The following is a 17,317-nucleotide window of genomic DNA, read 5'->3' on the forward strand; positions in this document are numbered from 1 at the left end:
AGAAGATGATCTAACAAGCCAACACTTGCACCATCTCATGACCTAACATATGAATACCATGCGTTAGCTTAGAAGAAAGTCAGGAACAGAATGAGCTTAGCCCTGCCTGGCAGAAGTCTTCCTCAAAAGATACATTGGCCCTGATACATTTCATTTGTCACATACATTGTGTATAAACCCAAGTTCTCCATGTTGCCTTTTCCTTCCTACAGAGCTTCCTCCCTTGAGGCCCTTCCAACTCGCCTTGTTCAGTTGTAATTGGAAACATTAGGAGCAATACAATGGTTCTCTGGCACATGAGGCTGTCTGTTTTGGTGTTCATGCTGCTAGCAATAGATTGGGTTATTACTAATAAGTAATAAGAGGGTTATTCACAGCAACATGTGCAATCAAATGGATTTACTCCTCCCCATTGAAGCTGCTTATTTCACTGCTAGCAGGAAAATAAGGCTATTTAGAGTCATGTGTGGTAGTTGCAAAGGTTTTTCTGAGTAGATACACAAGCTATGTTGCCATAGCTTCTAGGAGGACTTTGAACTCACCTCATCCATCTGGCTTCACAACTTCTCACTCTTATTTCTTACTGTCTTCTAGAAGCCACCATTTCGACGGGATATGAACAGACGTTGCTGACTCTGAATCTTACAAGGTACTGTACAAGCTCAGCCAACCCTTAAAACACTGGCCTCCTAACTGCCAGCTGTAACACTTTATAAACATGGATATTCCATCCCAGTTCTCAAAGATAAATTTTGCTGTGAAAACATGCAGTTTGATTCTTTGTTACCCAAGGCCTGGGGAAGTGCAAAGTTGATACGCAGTAAAAAAAGCTCCATCAGCATCATATTACTTTACATTGGTATGACTTGCCATTTTAAATGAAGACATACCTCTTCCATTTGCATTTGCAGAACTCCTGTGTGTTTAATTCCACAGTAACTTTAGATTCCTTCACAAATTTAAATATTTCTCTCAATTTACAATTCAGCACCAAACATGGGAAGACAACAATGACAAGAGTAACCACAATGAACACCAATGACAACACTACACTTGCAAGGCTATCAGTATTAGGAGCACATTATGTGGCAGATTGAAATTTCAGCATCTCTATGCTTCTCTCACCACGTCATCTCAGCCCTGTGCAGAGAGACTGGAAATTACCCCACAGGTTTGGCCTGCAGTATATAAAACAGAGCCTTGAAAAAACAAGGCAGTCATCAAATTTCCAGTGTAGGCGGCAATCTGTCTGTTAGGTTTGCACACATACACATTATCAGGGCATGCGAGTGCCTAAAGGCAGTCTTACACAGAGCAGCTCGGCAGCTCATGCCTATAAAACACAAAGGCACACCAGGTTCTCTTCTGTCTGATGCTTCACAGCAAGCAGTAACTGAGCAGGACCCATCATGTGGTAACAAAGGCTGACATAAATACTTATTTGTGATTTTGTTCCCCACGTTTTTTATTCCACCATGCAATTTGCATTACAACTGGATCCTAATTGTCCATTTTAGCAGGCAAAGAGCAATCTGATACAGATTATAATACACAAGGTAAAGCAGCAGTGTCACAAAATAGGTGCTACCAGCCAAAGACAGCCTTCCTGTCTCCCCGGGGTTTTGACACCAGCTGATTAAGCAACTGGGCAGCACTGTCTGGAATTAACATGAGCTCAAAAAAAAGTAGGACAGTGGGAGCCTGCTTAACCAAAGCAAAAGTGCCAGAAACCCTTTCATCAAGGCTTTCTGACAGCCCTGAGTGTCTGAGGCAACGTAGTCTTGAAAGCACCTTTGAGGTGACATGGTGCTGCTGTCTTCACTGAAGGGACACACCACAGGACCAGTGTGGCATGATGGCCTGGCCTGAAGGCCCTGCGAGGGAACGTCAGCACAGCTGCCTTGAGAAAGGAGCCCCTGCGAAGCACCACTGGTCCCGCAGTGATGCTGGGAGCCCCTGAGAGGTAACGAGACACATTTGGCCCCAGCAGTCTGTCTGAGGTAGCATGGCAGAGCCGCCATCGAGACATGTGGCCCTGAAAAGAAAGCCATGTGGCTGAAAACCAGGAACACCTGGAAGGAGAACACTTCCAGGAGGGAATGCCACACAGCCGGCCAGACTAAGAGAGGCTAACGTGGCACAGCTGCCCTGTGCCAACGGGCCCCTGTGCCAACGGGCCCCTGTAAGGAAATGTGGTAAGCTGCCATGGATTGGAGACTGTGTGCAAGTGCTTCTGAGGGAGAGAAAGCCATAATGAAGCAGCCTCAAAGGAGACATGACACAGCCTCCTTGAGACCCTGAGAGCTCAGCTAGCGCAACCACTGCGTTGAATTCTGTATATGGAAAAACCTCTGTATTCCCAGGGCCACTAGTGTAGAGTCATTGATTAGAAGGCAGGGCAGGAAATTAAATGAGGCAGGTGAATTAAAGCCAGACTTCACAGGCTGCATCTGTTCCTCCATTCCCTTGGGTACAACACTGATGTAACTTTAAAAAGTAAATTTAGCGCTGAGGAAAGCTGCCAGGCTGATGGCCCTGTAAACTGAAACACTTGATGCATCCACAACTTGGGTACAGGAGAAGCACAGAAGAGCTGCTGAAACATGCCTCAGCCTGAGCTGCCTTGCTGCAGCGCAGCAGCTGTGGAGATGGCCTGCCTGGGCTTGTCTTCTGCTCACGAAGCTCAAGAGAAGGAACTGGCTGGGAAGGCTTGACTGCAGCTCCAAGGTGGAGGTGAATGCAGCAGCGAACAGCAGTGCTTTTGGTGATCAGGCTGTGATGCCCCATCAATAGCAGGATCACAAAGACAAACACTCCTGACAAGAAGAAATCCCATCCATGGTGCAGCATGCATGCTACATAGGCTGTAGACATACCCGTCTTGCAATATACCCAGGCTGGCACGCAGACAGGAGCTGGTACACCTTTCAGCTTTGGTCCTTGGTCTTGTCCACACCTGCGTTCACAGAGAACAAGGGAAACATCCACTTCAGAGCAGTTCTTACTATCAGCATCTTTCCTGGTATTTAGACATACAACAATAGCCCTGTACTCTGCAGTCTAAAGAGCCTGTCTGTCTTTTGATGGACCTATATATATATATGAGTGAGGAGAGACAGGACATCTCAAGCAAGAGACCTATTTTGCCACCTAAGTGCGTATCCAGAAGAGGATTCAAAGCATGCCTCTGGCCATTGGGAGACCCAACCTTCTTCTTGGCCAGACTCGGGTAAACCCCAAATGTCTAAATTACATGGTAAAGTGGCTGTCACCTCTTCTGAGAGCAGCTGAGTAGTGTGATCCCAGCATTTAGCAAGCATTAAGAATACCTGAAACTAAGGAGTAAGACCAGAGTGGAGAGGACAGGTGGTAGAAGAGGCAGTGTAAAACAAGTGAGTAAAAGAGATTGTCCCACTGACTTCCCAGTGCTGTTGTCACTGGAGGGTTGCACAGTCCTATGCAAAGCATTAAAAAAATCTATTGAAGGAAAACAACATAATGAACGGTCAAAGAAAGCAAGCAAGCAGTGAGCTCTTGTTCCTCAGAGCATAGCCTCTATTCTCACATATCTTGCATTGGATTATGGCATAGAGGGAAAAAACAGAAATACCTCAAATAGATCCAGTTAGTTTTACCTCTTTTTATGCTGTACCTGTGGCTGTTTCCAGGTGGTTTGGTGGGTTTTGTTTTCCTTTTCCCATGTGATAAGATCCATCATTTGAAGGACAGCAACCAAACCAGCTCTTCCTGCTCTGAAGAAGGGCAGCAACTGCACTTAGAATAAAAGATTGTCAGGCAGATCTGAAGTGTCAATCAGAGCCTATCTCTGAAAAAAACATTAGTCCAGGCAGCTCCCCACACCATCACAGTTAATTTACTCTTTCCAGATATCCCCCTGAGCTGCAAAAAGCCTTCCAGAGCTGACCAGAGCTGCCAGCTACAGACATGAGGTGTTAGAGTAGATATTAGACCTAATTCAACTCAGGTCACTTTGCCTTCTGCAGAGCAAAAGACTGTGATTATCGGGTCCAGAGAAGCAAATACTGGTCTCCCAGGCTTTGTGAGCCAAACTGTACCTTTTACCAGAAGAGGGGCATAGATTTAGGACTCTGTTGCTGAGTGTGTCCCATCTTCAGTGGCATGTCTCCACTTGAATATTATTATTATCATTTAAAATATTTATGACTGCACCTAGGGCTGTGCAAGGCACTTTCCAAGCACTCAGGGAAGTACTGGCTCTGCTCCAAGAAACTCATTATTTCAGGACAGACAGACACGCAGAGGCGCCGCATGGTCAAGTGGCAGAAATGCTGACCCAACAGCACCAGCACACTCTCCACTGTGTGCCTGGCTGGTTGGTTGACCTTGGGAAAAGTCACATTCCTTCTCCCCACGCTTAATCCCATCCCACTCTTTGTCCGTCTCAGTTTCTCGGACTGGAAGATCTTCAGCTGTGACTATGTTCACGTCTTTGTCTGTCTTAGACTTTTTTTCTGTCCAAAGTCCAAGGAAGCACTTGGGGAAGTATTTTTATTCCTAGGGGGAAAAAAAAGGAAAACTGGAAAATAAGAAGCTCCATTTTTCATAGAATTTCTTCAAACACTTCTGTTGAAAAAAAATAATCAAATGTTTTCTCATTGCCAAACAAGTCCAGAAAGGTGAGTTTTTCAGTTGAGAAACAGAAAATGCAGGTTTGGGAGGTTTGGTGAGACAGTTTCTAGTCACTGAGATTTTCTGGGGAAAGTACTGTAATGGTTAGAGAAACATCCATTTTGTCCTGAAAATAAGTTTGAACATAAAAATCGAGTTGTTCTGTGAGCAGGAAAGTGCCAAAACCAATTCTCCTTCTGATTTGTGTATTACAACTGCTTTTTCTTTCTTCCTTTCTTGGTGCTCCCAGCACACTGTAATATCCCCAGGGCACCCTTATCCCCTCCAGACCTCCCCGGCAAAGTCCTCATCTCTTCTAACAGCTTCTCGCTTTACAGGCAAGGGGCAGCAAGTGCAGGAGCTGGCTTGAAGCTAGGCAAGTGCTGATTGACCTGCCGGTATCTAAATGCCAGCTGGTCACCTGGCCACTGCATCTTAAAACAGGTAGGGAGCAAGAGGTGTAATTACCTTTCCTTCAGTAGGATATTAACTTGAAATGTCTGCCTTCTTTCCAGCTGCTGTTTTTTCATGAAAACTGCAGGAATCTTGGGTCTGTAAGACCCTTTTCTTTCCATTGAGCTGGGTTGAATCAGGACAGCTGATTCAGAAGTTATTGGAGCTGGGGGGGTACTGGTACACAGGTGAAAGAACAACACAAGGAGGCTCATTGCGTCATAAACCCAGGCTCAAATATAAGGCAGTTTTGATGTAACAGTGGGTCTCTACTGTCAGGTGAGATAGTCACTGTAGCAGTGACCAACCAGTCTCTGTCCTTTGGATATATAAAGGCTGTCAAGCTCCGGGACTGTCCATAGTGCACTTACCGCTTCCTTGCTGTACAGAGCCTTCAACTTAGAAATCAGGGCCCCATTTTATAGAAGGTGCTCAGAAGCCCAGACAGTCCCTAACCGGGGTCACTTATAGCTGGATTGACAAAGAGTAGAAGAAAGGGAAGAATAAATTATCTCAGACTTAAATGTAGGCCAAGATCACCAATTTACTGAGGAATCCTGTGAGAATTGGAAGGAGGCTTAAATGTCCAATGTCCCCATCTAGGGCCCTAAGCAATGTCGACCTCAGCTCCTTCTTGCTTCATCACCCAGGCAGAAGTCACCCTTTCATGGACATTTCACTCTGATTCGCTGCCCTCAGGAGCTGAATCAGTCTTACCCGTACTTCTCCTTTGGCAGTTGAGACCGCATGGCATGCTGATGAGGCAACGTTATTTGTTGTTTTGTTTGGGTTAATTATTCATGAGCACTGTGCTGAAAACACTAGGAGCTGCTTTCTGAACAGTCCTTGAGCTGGCATGCAGGGAGGGACTTACCAAACACTGGTGGCTGGGCTGCCTTTCCACAGCCAAGCTCTCTTCCATCTGCTTCCCTTCAGCCCTTGTCACACTCCCCATCCCTCATGGCTTTGGCTGTGCTCTTTGGCATTACCTAAATAAGAAAGAGGCATATACTTGGAGCGCTGTAGACATGCAATCAAAAATGGCATTTGACCAGGGAGGCAACTGACCCTGACATGGGGAGAATATAAACCTGGTCCTCTGTTTTGTTTTTTCAGTCATGCTGTATAGCTGAGGATAAGCCACTTGCAGGATTTCAGGCCTGTTTATCCTTCCACAAAAGATGCTTTCACCCTTCTTCAGATAATCTGCAACTGTCTGGAAGCCTTTTTCCATAAGCAAGGCTCTGCCTCTTTAGTGCATGCTCCTGGAAATGCATTTTTCATCTTAGGACAAGGGCAGCCTGTAGCTTCAGGAGCACTTTGAGGATGTTTACAGTAAGACAGAGCTTGAATTGCTATAAACACTCTCACTCCCATGCATTAGCACTAAACAGTGGTTTTCTGGGGTTACAGCTCCATAAATATTTTCTGATGGGGGTACAGATCCTGTATAGAAGACTTAAACTTAGCAAAAAGTATGATTACTTTCTCAGTTACTCCTCTGAAGACCCTTAGAAATCATCTAGGGCTGCCCCCTGGAGTCTCCAGAACAGAGGCTGAAGCTCTTGCAAGTTTCTAGGGGTACCTCTTCAGGGCTAGCATTTGCTTAGAGAGCTCATTATCACGGCTTGGACTGCAACCAAAATACTCATGGCCCGTAGGCAGCCGCCTTACCAGGCAGCCACCCCACCCAGCCAAGCTGGGTCTTTTGACTCCTGTGAATTGCTCTTTGCAATTATGCAGACAAGAAACTGAGCCTGTGCTGCAAACATTTCATCAGGACTTCAGAGAAGTTTAGACTTTATGGGGTCTTCCCTTGGGTCCTAGCAAAGGACACTGCAAGTGTACTTAGGCTGATTATCAATCACTGGTTGGGTTTTCTGCAGAATCCAGAACAGGATTCATGTTCCAGCACATGCTTCCTCACTGGAAATTTCAGGGGACTGTAATAGCCAAGGATTTGCTGCGAGCCCACCCTGTAGCACATCTGCCCCATAAAACACCAGGACACAGGAGAGGGTCTTTATCCCAACTGGGCAAAATCCTCACCTGGTATAAATCAGCACAGCTACAAATAAGTCCAGGAAGCTGTGTCATATCACACCAGAAAAGAACCTAGTTTTAGGATATGCTTTCCATTCATTAATTCTTTGCCTAGAGCCAAGACAGACTCCCCATGGGATATATTAGCTCAGTTTCATCTACTGCAATCCCATGCAACTGCACAGGGGAAGAATTCAGAACCTATGGACCATGTTCTCCACTGATGCAGCCCTCTGATTTTGTTAAATGAGCTTCTTGGACTGAACAGTAAGTAACTGAGCTAAATATGGATGTGATTTTCTGGCCTGTACACTGCAAGAGGTCAGCAGAGAGAACTGCACTGGTGCTTTCGGAACTTAAAAATCACTTAACTGATTTCAAGGAGTTTACACCAGCAGAGAGCTTGGCCCATGATTAATACACAGAAATACTACCTTCAGCTGCAGAGATGAAGTCAGTCTCCCACCTGGCTGTTGCCTAAGTAACACATCTCTAGGAGAATATTTTTTAAGCCAGTGTTATTTATCCAGTAGATGGAAGCAGGCCTGTTAAGGCCATACCAGGTCAACATATGTCTAAGCATGTACTGAAGAACTTAATTAGTTCTCCCTGAGAAGAGAGACTCCCAGTGCTATTTAAAGGATCGTTATCCTACTGTGAGATGCCTTGGAGCCTGCTGCTAGGCCTAAGCTTAACAGGGCAAGTCTGTAGTAGTTGGATGGGAGCAAAAAGTCTCCTGCCCATGCTGAGGAGTAATTGCTGAGCAACCCCAGGAGTTGGAGGGTCAGCACAAGGAGCAGGCATCACAAAATCACACTGAAACCCAGTGTAAGGGACTTAATTCATGTCTGGGCTGTAATGTCAGCTTTCAGGGTCAAACTGTAGATCCCATTATTTTTCTGGTTTTTCTTTCTAGAGAGCCAACATCATCTGCTGTGCTTGGTGACTGCTTCTTATGGGGCAATTCCAGTGGGAGTGAGAAAGGGTGACAGGATAGTGGAGTAATATAAGCCTGCAGTGAGCCACTACCACATGTCTATGTCAAACATCAATCCTTACGTCATCACAGGAGTCAAATGTAGGCAGTAGTTTCTTAGTATCAGCTAAACTGGACCTTATGCAAGTGGCTCAGTCATAGTTTTCATTTATGAGGCCAAAAATTAGAGACTGTAAATGGAATGCCAATAAAGGAATTAGCCAGGTTCCCCAAAGATGGATGGTTTTGTAATTCTGCCAGGAGGTAGCCCCTTGAGTGGGTGGACCTCTGGAAAACTAGGCTGAACAGCCTCTGAAGGATAAAACAGGGTCCCAAGCATATTAAAGCATGTATAAGCACTGGCACTCAGCAGGGACACTGAGGCTGGATTGCAGAAGAGGGAGAATCCTGGGCGTGCTTATCTTGACCTAAGAGTGGCTTATAGACCACGTGGGACCTTGGTCTGTTCTTTGAGCTGTCAGGAGTTGTTCCTAGATGAGTTGTTATGGTAACTGAGCTAATGCCCCGAGATAGATGTTTTCAGGTGGCTTCAGGCCAGAAAATCAACACCAATAGATTCTAGATAATAGACTTCTGCTAAACTCAGTGCCGGCATCTACTTTATTTAACCTATTCACCAATGACTTACTGAACTCCATTCTCTGGGCAAGCCGTATATGATAACAATAGCTGCTTGGCCTCAGTGAACCTCAGCTTCCAAAAGACTGAGGGGCTCCCGTGTACTGTGGCTGAGTCTATGCCAGTAAATTAAACGTGCCTGAGATTTTCCTCTGTATCAAGAAGACAGCTGGCACAGAACGGCCAGTGTTTTCATATTAAATTCTTACCTTCCAAAGCTGCATGGTCACATCCAGACAGCCCATAAAGAACAGTCCCTGGCCCATGCTGTCTTCTGAAATGCAGTTGGACTGGGCCAGCGCTGCAGTGCAATACTCCAGCAGCAGTCCAGGCACTGGTTAATTTATTAGTACAGACCTTGTCTGACTGACTGCTAGAGGTGACTGCGCAAGAAAGGAGCCTGAAACCAAGTGCAAAGGCTCTGTTGGTGTGCTTGTGCTTATACCACATACAGATCCAGCTGGAGCCATACATCCTTAGGAGCGGTCAGTGACAGGCACACAGCACATCTAGGAATCATGCTGGATCACCCATTTACATCCTCTGTTTGAAATAGCTCATGGGTTAAGCGGTGGATTTACCAGTTGGAGACAAGAACCCTCCACCTAACATGGAACAAATCAAGATGCAGCCAACAAATTACCAACAAGGAGCAGCTAATGCCATATGCCTGCTATCCAGCACTGCTGCTGACTACACCACGGGAGGTCTCTTTGATTGGTGCTCCACAGCATGCAGTCGGGCGGCTCACTGTGGCAGACAAAATTTGGGAAGAGTCATGCCAGTTTCAGGAACTCCCACATCACCACCAGACCAGCCAAGCAACTTCCTGGCTCTGGGGCCCTGCACCACCTCCAGAGCGAGCCAAACAGGTTCTGCCGTGGTGTGGTCCACAGTGCCAGGACTGATCATGCCTTGGGCATTTGGAACAGCCTGCTGCGTGCCCTTGTGGATGCTCTTGCATCTGTGCTGGATGGCTACTTTTTTGATGTCAAGACTCGCTGGTGGTCTGCTTGCGTTGGGCACCAATGACTTGAACACCGCAGGCTGGCCCAAGGCCACTGAGCAGGGGGGGTTCTCTCTCTACTTGTTCGTTCACATTTCAAGTCTTGCTTTGCTTGTTTTACCCATTTACAAACCATGTTATTGTAATCTGTAGCTCTCTAGGGCAGAAAATGGTTTTCTGCATGTTCTTTGCTCGGCTTCTGCTGCAACAGGATTGCAATCTCAGTCAGTGCAGCAATAATGTGATTAACAAGCTCTGCACAAGGAGGAATTGCATCCTCAGTGGATGTGATATCCCCAGATCTGGCCTGCCAGTGTGTTTTCCCAAGGCAAGAGGTCATGTTGACTGAACTCCAAAATGGCTTGCTCGAACTTTTAAACACTAAGGTCCAAATAAATTTTCAGCAGTAGCTGGTATGCTGATCCCTTTCCTGCCAAGCTACAGACTTAAGTGAATTTTTATGACTAAGTTATAAACCCCAGAAAACACGAGCGAGAAGTGGAAATGCTGACTTGGCCTTTGCTAAATGCCAATTATCTACAAAGGCGTTAAGAACTGGGAGGGGGGTGTGTGGACACGACAGACGGACACACATGAAAAATAGGGTCATTTTCATGTTTTCTCTGGTTCAAAGTAAACTGTCCCGTGAGCCCCTTGTAGGAGCACATAGCATGCAGAGTGACCATAATATTTATAGGCATGACACTGAGCTGCAGACCTTGGCAATCAGAGCAACTCCACTTTTGGAATAAATATACCTCTGCTTGGCTGGCATCTCAGTACAAAAGAGTAAGTAGGAGACACCAAGATTTTCAGGGAGAACTTAAGAAGCAGATGCTGACCTTTGATGTCCATACTTTACTGAGTCAGTGAAGTACTAAAACCAACTTTTAAATCCTCAGGGCTGCTAGCCAAACTCAGCACCATGTTCTCTATTCCTCTCTTCTCCTGTGGCTCCTCGACAGTCCCAACACTGCATAGGCTACTCTCCTCATATTCCCCAAGGTTGCACAGTGTCACCCAGCTGATGCAGACCAGCGTATCTCCACAGACACTGCTGGAGCGACATGGGGGTTGGTTAATAATACCTAAAGATCTGGCCAAATAATCTTAAGGCTCAAAATGATGCTGTAATCTCAGTTGCAATGCAGTATCTTCCTTCTCCCACTCTATTTCCTAACTCCCGATTGAAGTCTTAAAGCCCTCTAAAAACCAGCCCTCTGCGTGCTGGGGATCCGGCGTGGTGCTGAGTCACAGAGGCTGCACTCAGCCCAGGACTACGTACTGAGCAGGGTGATGACTGCCAAGCCACATGCAAGCACATCTCTGAAGTATCTAGGGGGACTGTGCTACAACAATAGCTCCATCACCCCCATGAGCTTCTAGAGAAATGTATCCCCAATACCTGGGCAGTTAACACTCATGCCACACAAAATACTTTGGGAATGGCTGAGGTTATCCTTCATGTCCATGAACTCGAGGAGAGATGTGACTTCAGGGAGAAGCTGTCCAACCCCCACAATGCACCCAGTTCCAGGAGAAGAAATAAGAGATTAGCCAAAGGTGCTTATTTAGCAGCCAGGAAGGTTTTGATGAAATTCAAGGAAAAGAATATTAGAAATCCCACTCCCTTTTTCATGTACTCACAAAAATGGAGCAGGGACTTTCAGCAACAGGCTCTAAATTTTCAAAAACAGCTAGTGACTTCAGGTGAGCATCCTGAACTCCACACACCAGTGACAGGATCTCCTGGTGATTTTTGCATTGCTGCAGTTACACCCTGCTTTTGCAGCATCTGGGAAGGTGCATGGCATGTTACGGAAATCGAGCATCTGTCAAAGTGTCAATACGTGCACTCCATCAACTGAGTCCCTCTGACACCTTTTTTGCTTTCAAAAATTCAGACTGTACAATTTAGGAAAATAAACACTAGAAACAACAACAAGTAGAAATGCTCCTGCTGTTAGAAACAAGGTGAAAAGGAGGAGCTGAGCCAAGTTAATCAGTGAGCTGAAATGAGATGTTGGAGAAAGGGGCCGTGGGTGACTTGGCGTTTGCAGTTAGCTGAGTGACGTGAAATCTCTTGTGTCTGGCTGAGCTCTGAAAGGAAATGCTTTATTAAATCTTCTTTGTGTGAGATTTCAAGCCGCCTCTGGACTGGAAAATAGGACCATTCCAGTATGTGGCATGTAATCAGGAACCGAAGTCTTTAGTGCATGTTTTTCTGCAGGGGAAACTGATCAACATAGACACATAACTCAGAGGGCTCAGGATTTAGAAAGCTGAATTAGACACAGTACACCCATGCTTTGCTCTGCACCTCTTCTACCAAGTATCCCCAAAACGCTTCACAGAACTAATCTGGTTGCTGGTAGCAACCACCAGGCATTACGAGAAACAGCACAAGTGGGCATAAATTCACCCCACTGAATATAAACGATCATGTGAGCCAGTGGGTCTCAGGACCATTAGCCCAGCTTTCAGTCCCACTGGAAAATAATACTTGCCCTGATCGATCTTCTTTGCACTGGCTGCCCTGGGTGTCTCTAGTGTCACCGTCCATTCTGCTGTGATCTGGCCACATTTTGGGAAGCTGCAGCTTCTTGCCATGTCTGTCCAGACTCATTGCGCTTTGCTGTAAGCTGGCAGCTCACAGCTCTTCCCTGTCAAAGCAGGACTGCGCCACCCTGAAATACTTGTAGAAAGTATGTACTAAAAAGAAAGTAAGAGAGCCAGACACAATGAGAAAGAATGAGGCTGAAAGGCTCCCAGAGCACTCCCTCATGTCGCACAATCTCCCTTGCCCTTTTGCACATCTGATCTCTCCCTCTATGCTTGGCCACATAGTCAGGAAAGTGAGACCTGATCAGAGACAGGACAGGCAGCATCAACCAGATTTCCTCCTCCTCTTACCGCTCGTATGTACCCAGCATGTCTGGATATGAAGAGCCTTGAATCTTAGTCTGCCTGCTGGAAACTCCCAAGGTTTGAGTTCCTGATTTGCTTTCTGCAAAACCTAACAGGAAAGTGTCCCAAGGGGCTGAGATACACAGAGCATTCCCCTTCCTTTGCACCACCCCTGCTGCCTACCTTTTGTTGCTGACAAGAAGCAGGACAGAGCCATTCTGGATATTGGCTTCTTTGAGAGTCTCGTGCTCCTCGAGCTGCCTGGAGTTGTAATAAAATGTCTTCTTCCAGGAAGTGACACCCTCCCGTACTAAGTGAGCCCGTAGGTCCATCACTGTGTCTCTGGGCTTGACTGTCAGGGGCATCATCAGGTCCTCATCAGCCAGGTGCACCTTAATGTGGTACCTCTTCCAGCGAGAGAGGCTCCTTCGCAGTGTGTCCATCCTCTCCAGCTCACCCAGGCCAGTGTGGCAGAGCGGAGCATCCAGCTGGGAGGTTGGTAAAGCAGGGATGTGGCTCTGAAGAGGCTGTCTGCCGTGAACAACTTAAAATGTCCTGCCAAACCTGTTCCTCCCAGTTGCTGCGCTGCATGCTTCACATTCCAGGGAAGAGCTCACCTGGCTCGAGGAGCCTGCTGGCTGGGAAACTTCTCCGTGAATCATTTCCACACACCCCTAAATCCCATAATAATTACCATGTCTTCACAAAGTGCTCTTCATTCCAGTAGCTCTCAGAGGACTTTAAAGCTGGATCTCCATAGCCATTAGAAATGTGGGTACATGTGAGAGATGAATGGGGTTTAGTAACCTCATGTCTCCTGTTCTAAAAAGCTGCCAGCTGTGGAGTAGACCAGTTCAACAAAGTACGTGTTGAGGAACCTCACAGCTATTTAATGTGGGTGAAGAAAAGCACTCTGCATAGTGAAAAATTCCTCATGGGGGAGAGCCAGAGCCAGGCTGATCATTAGTGCAGGGCAGTTTCCCCCTAGGAGAGCTATATAGTTCTTGTAGGCATACAGACTGGACCCTCCAGAAGGGGTAGGACTCATTCATTGCTTGTGATACCATCAGATACCTAATATTGGCTCACACGTGCTCCTCACTGGTTCATCATCTTGATTTCCTCTTCGTTTCATATCCCTGCCTAATTGAAGGGCTGATCGTATCCTGCCCTACCACGTGAGTGGGACCAGCATCACGGGGCTGCAGGCACATCATGCAAACAGGCAGCAACAGAGGCCTCAGAATACCAAGAGGAACAAGCAATACTTCGGTAAATACGATACCTCCAAATGGAAGGAAGTGATTCCAGCCAGGAGAGCCAGCTGTAATTGAATGATCCTGCAAGGCAGACTCTGGCAGTCACAAGATGATACTTCAGAGCAAACATCAAGATAAGGTAGTCTTTTCTTTCTTTTTCTCAAAAAGATCAAGTCACCTTCTTATCTTATAGGTAATTTCCTGAAGCCCTATAGGAATTAATTCCCTTGTCCATTCTTCTCACCACAGTCCGGTATTTTCAGACCAATGTACTGCAAGACAGTTGACTTCAGAGTCTGCTCTTCACTAAAAAGGGGCTGCTTTTGGCCATTAGATAACAAAACAGTCAGATTTTTCAGATACAGCAGCAGTCAGCTCCCATTGAGAACAAGAGAGGTGTCCACTCTTCCACTGGGAAACAAGGAGGTTTCCACCCTATCTTCGCACCTCCCTTCTTTTTCCCTCCCCAGCACATTACATCTCTGCCAAGAACAGCAGCAGGTATCTTCAGTTACACCACAGGCAGTGATTTCCCTGTGCACTTGAGAAGGACTGAAGCTTCTGCTAGCAAGATTTTCTTTCCAGATTCAGTCACTGTAAAGGTATGATTGCTTTGGTGGGGACTAGGATTCTTGGACACTCACTCTGCTACTGAGTTGCTGCAAAGGCTTAAGGTGAGTAATGTCATGCCTTTGTGTTTCTTTTTGCTTATCTCATGACTGCTGCATGGGATAACGTGTCCATTAAGTGCCTTGTGGGAATTAGGAACAGCTTTTAGCACAGTAGTAGTCTGGAAGCATTTAAAAATGCCTGGGTGGACAGATACGTCAGTGATCTTCTTGAAGACAGGACACCACCACCTCAGAAGGAGAAACTGAGACATAGAGTGGTGCAAGGCTGTTATAACAAATGTTACAGGTTAGCCTCCAGTTCCCATATCTAGACATCTCAGTGAGAGGTCTCATTTTCAGAGACCTACAGAAACTTTGAAGCCTGGGGCCTGGTGTATCCTTCTCTACTGGGGTGACATTCACTTGGGGAGCCAAAATTCATCCCTGGTGTAAAGCAAGGGTCTGATCCAATTCCCACTGCCATCCAAGGGCAGACTCTTCATTGACGGCAGCCAGAACTGGAGCAAGCCCCAGCCACACTGAGGTCTGATGGCTCCGGCCAACAGAATTAGCCCAGTGAGTGCCAAGGGAAGCATAAGGCATTCTCATTTCAGCAGAGCCCGTCTGGTGTCAGCAAGTCCATCAGCTCCATCCTTCTAGCATACGTGACAGCCTGACAGCTGCCAGATACCTCCCTCAGACACCTTTCAGACAGCTCCTGTTTATTTTTAGGACAGCTCTTTCCAGTCAAGGCTCAGATGCTTATCGTTACATAGAAAGGGGGGATGGTGGCAGAAGAAAAACACACAGCTATCATTTTTATTTCTTTTCCTATAATGTGGTTGCAAACTTTTCTCACATACCCCTATCTGCCCATATCGAGACCCTTCATTTTGTGAAAAGAGATGATATTCTAGCCTATGAAAGCCAAGGTAAGGAGAAGCATAGTAGTGAAGTCAGCTTATGAAATATTGAAGCAGTGAAGACCTCCCTGGAACATGTGAATGTCTAATGCCAGTTCCAATTAATTTTGAATTTTTCATTAAACCATTATTAAAAGGAAGAGGACAGCAGAAATAAGGGAAATTGACATGGGCAGTATATTAAGTACCTTAGTTTTGCTGGAGGATGTTTTATTACCTGTCCAGAGCAATTATTTCATCAGCTTCTGATGGTTTGTGGGCTAAACAGAGGTACAGGATAAAGTTCTAGATGGTCTTTCCTCAAAGTTATTTTAATCTCCATCCCCTACCCTGCACCTTGCCAGCCTACGTGGGTGATGTCTCTGGCATGTCATATCTGGAGGACAAGACATGGAGTCAGAGTTCTGAGGATCTGTGATAATGTGTCACTCTGGCATTATTTACAAATCAAATAAAAACTTACTGACCTAGGCTTTTGCCCATATTGAGGGCAAACAGAAGACATGCAGACATTCAGAGAAGCGTTCATTAGGGAAGCCTGAAAAGCAATTTAGAACCCAGGTAGGCTATTATTTTTTTAGAGGGGGGAAGAAATAAAGCAACAGCATTTATAAAACATTGTCTCCTTTTTTGTTCTCAAAGCTGCCTTACTCCATTGACTGGAGCAAAAGAGAAACACCTGCCTAAATTAGGTGCTTCATTAATATGTCTCAAGGTGGTTGAGATCAGCCTGGGCCTCATATGGTCTCCTTATAATGCCAGAATACAGACACTCATTTCTTAGATGTTGGGGGTTTTTTGTTGGTTTGCTTGGCAGTGGCTGTGTTTTGCTACTTGTGCTGCTCTCCTTGCAGAGGACAAAAGAGGAGAAGTGGGATGATGCTCTATAAGGAAATAAAGGTTTCTTTATTTCCTGGTAGCAATTGTAGGGAAATTGCAATATGTGGGGAAAATTTGACCCTGATTTCTCTGGCAGAGACTGTAAGTCTTTGAGGAAACCACTCTGATAGTGCTCGTCTTTCTGTTAAGGAAGATACTTTGCTGGTTTCTGTAGCTCTGTGATTGCAGGGCTTGCAGGCAGTAATGCTGAACACTGAGGATTTTCCTCTGATGTTTGTTTGGGGTGAGTTTGTGTTTGAGAGCAGATAGACCACAAGGGATGAAGTGTGAGAGATGACTGCCCTTGTCAGGTTGATCATGCTTACGCCTGCAACTCTGCAACACTGGGTACTGGAGAGAGGCTTTTTGTTAAGCTCCCCTAAGAACACAGTTCTGCCGGTGGGCACGTTCTCTACCCCATGATTTTCCTCCTGCTCCATTAACTGATGGTACAGAGGGAAGGCTGCAGCATCGTGAGCTCTGAGACCCGCACTAGGTGCTAGGGAGCACGGGGCTGGGAAGTGAATGACCATGCAGGACAAATTGCAAAGCTTGGCAGTGATAACTTAAGGTTAGAAATCTCCAGCCCGATATGCATCTTGTCACCTAATTCATTCAGCGTCCCAGATATCCTGGGTGATGGGGCAGCTTAAGGCACTAGTATTTATATTCCTGAAGTACCCAGAGGCCCCCACTAGAGCTGTACCACTATGTGCAGGGATGAGTAAGGCCTTTCCTGTCACCCAGTGCTTTCCTGAGATGTGCTTGGTTATAAAATGACTGGGCTCACATTATATGTCAAGTTAAATCTACAGAAAACTAACAAAGCACTCATAAATTATTAATAAATGCTCTGAGAAATGGGTAATTAAATGCAAAAGCTTTTTAGAGTCCAACGGATAAGCACAAAATATGTAAGCCCAAGCGATAACACTTTCTCCTGATATAACTTATCTACAGCATACTGCTCA

General features: G+C 45.9%; 1 protein-coding gene across 2 annotated transcripts; it reads right to left on the reverse strand.

Annotated features, from left to right (window-relative positions):
• Window positions 1–655: 655 nt before the first annotated feature.
• On the reverse strand, window positions 656–13,833 carry TINCR (TINCR ubiquitin domain containing). 2 transcript variants are annotated; one of them, XM_080385964.1, is made up of 3 exons: window positions 12,858–13,833; window positions 5,978–6,092; window positions 656–4,536 (listed from the first exon to the last, which is right to left on the reverse strand). In XM_080385964.1, exons 1-2 carry the CDS (start codon window positions 13,115–13,117, stop codon window positions 6,089–6,091), a joined length of 264 nt encoding a protein of 87 aa, XP_080242090.1. In that variant the 5' UTR covers window positions 13,118–13,833; the 3' UTR covers window positions 656–4,536; window positions 5,978–6,088. The 2 variants fall into 2 exon arrangements, with proteins under 2 accessions (XP_080242090.1, XP_080242089.1); XM_080385963.1 differs by having other exon boundaries at window positions 5,978–13,833.
• Window positions 13,834–17,317: the final 3,484 nt, after the last annotated feature.

This window comes from Falco punctatus (assembly GCF_963210335.1).
Source record: "Falco punctatus genome assembly, chromosome: 4".
Classification (NCBI taxonomy): Eukaryota; Metazoa; Chordata; class Aves; order Falconiformes; family Falconidae; genus Falco; species Falco punctatus.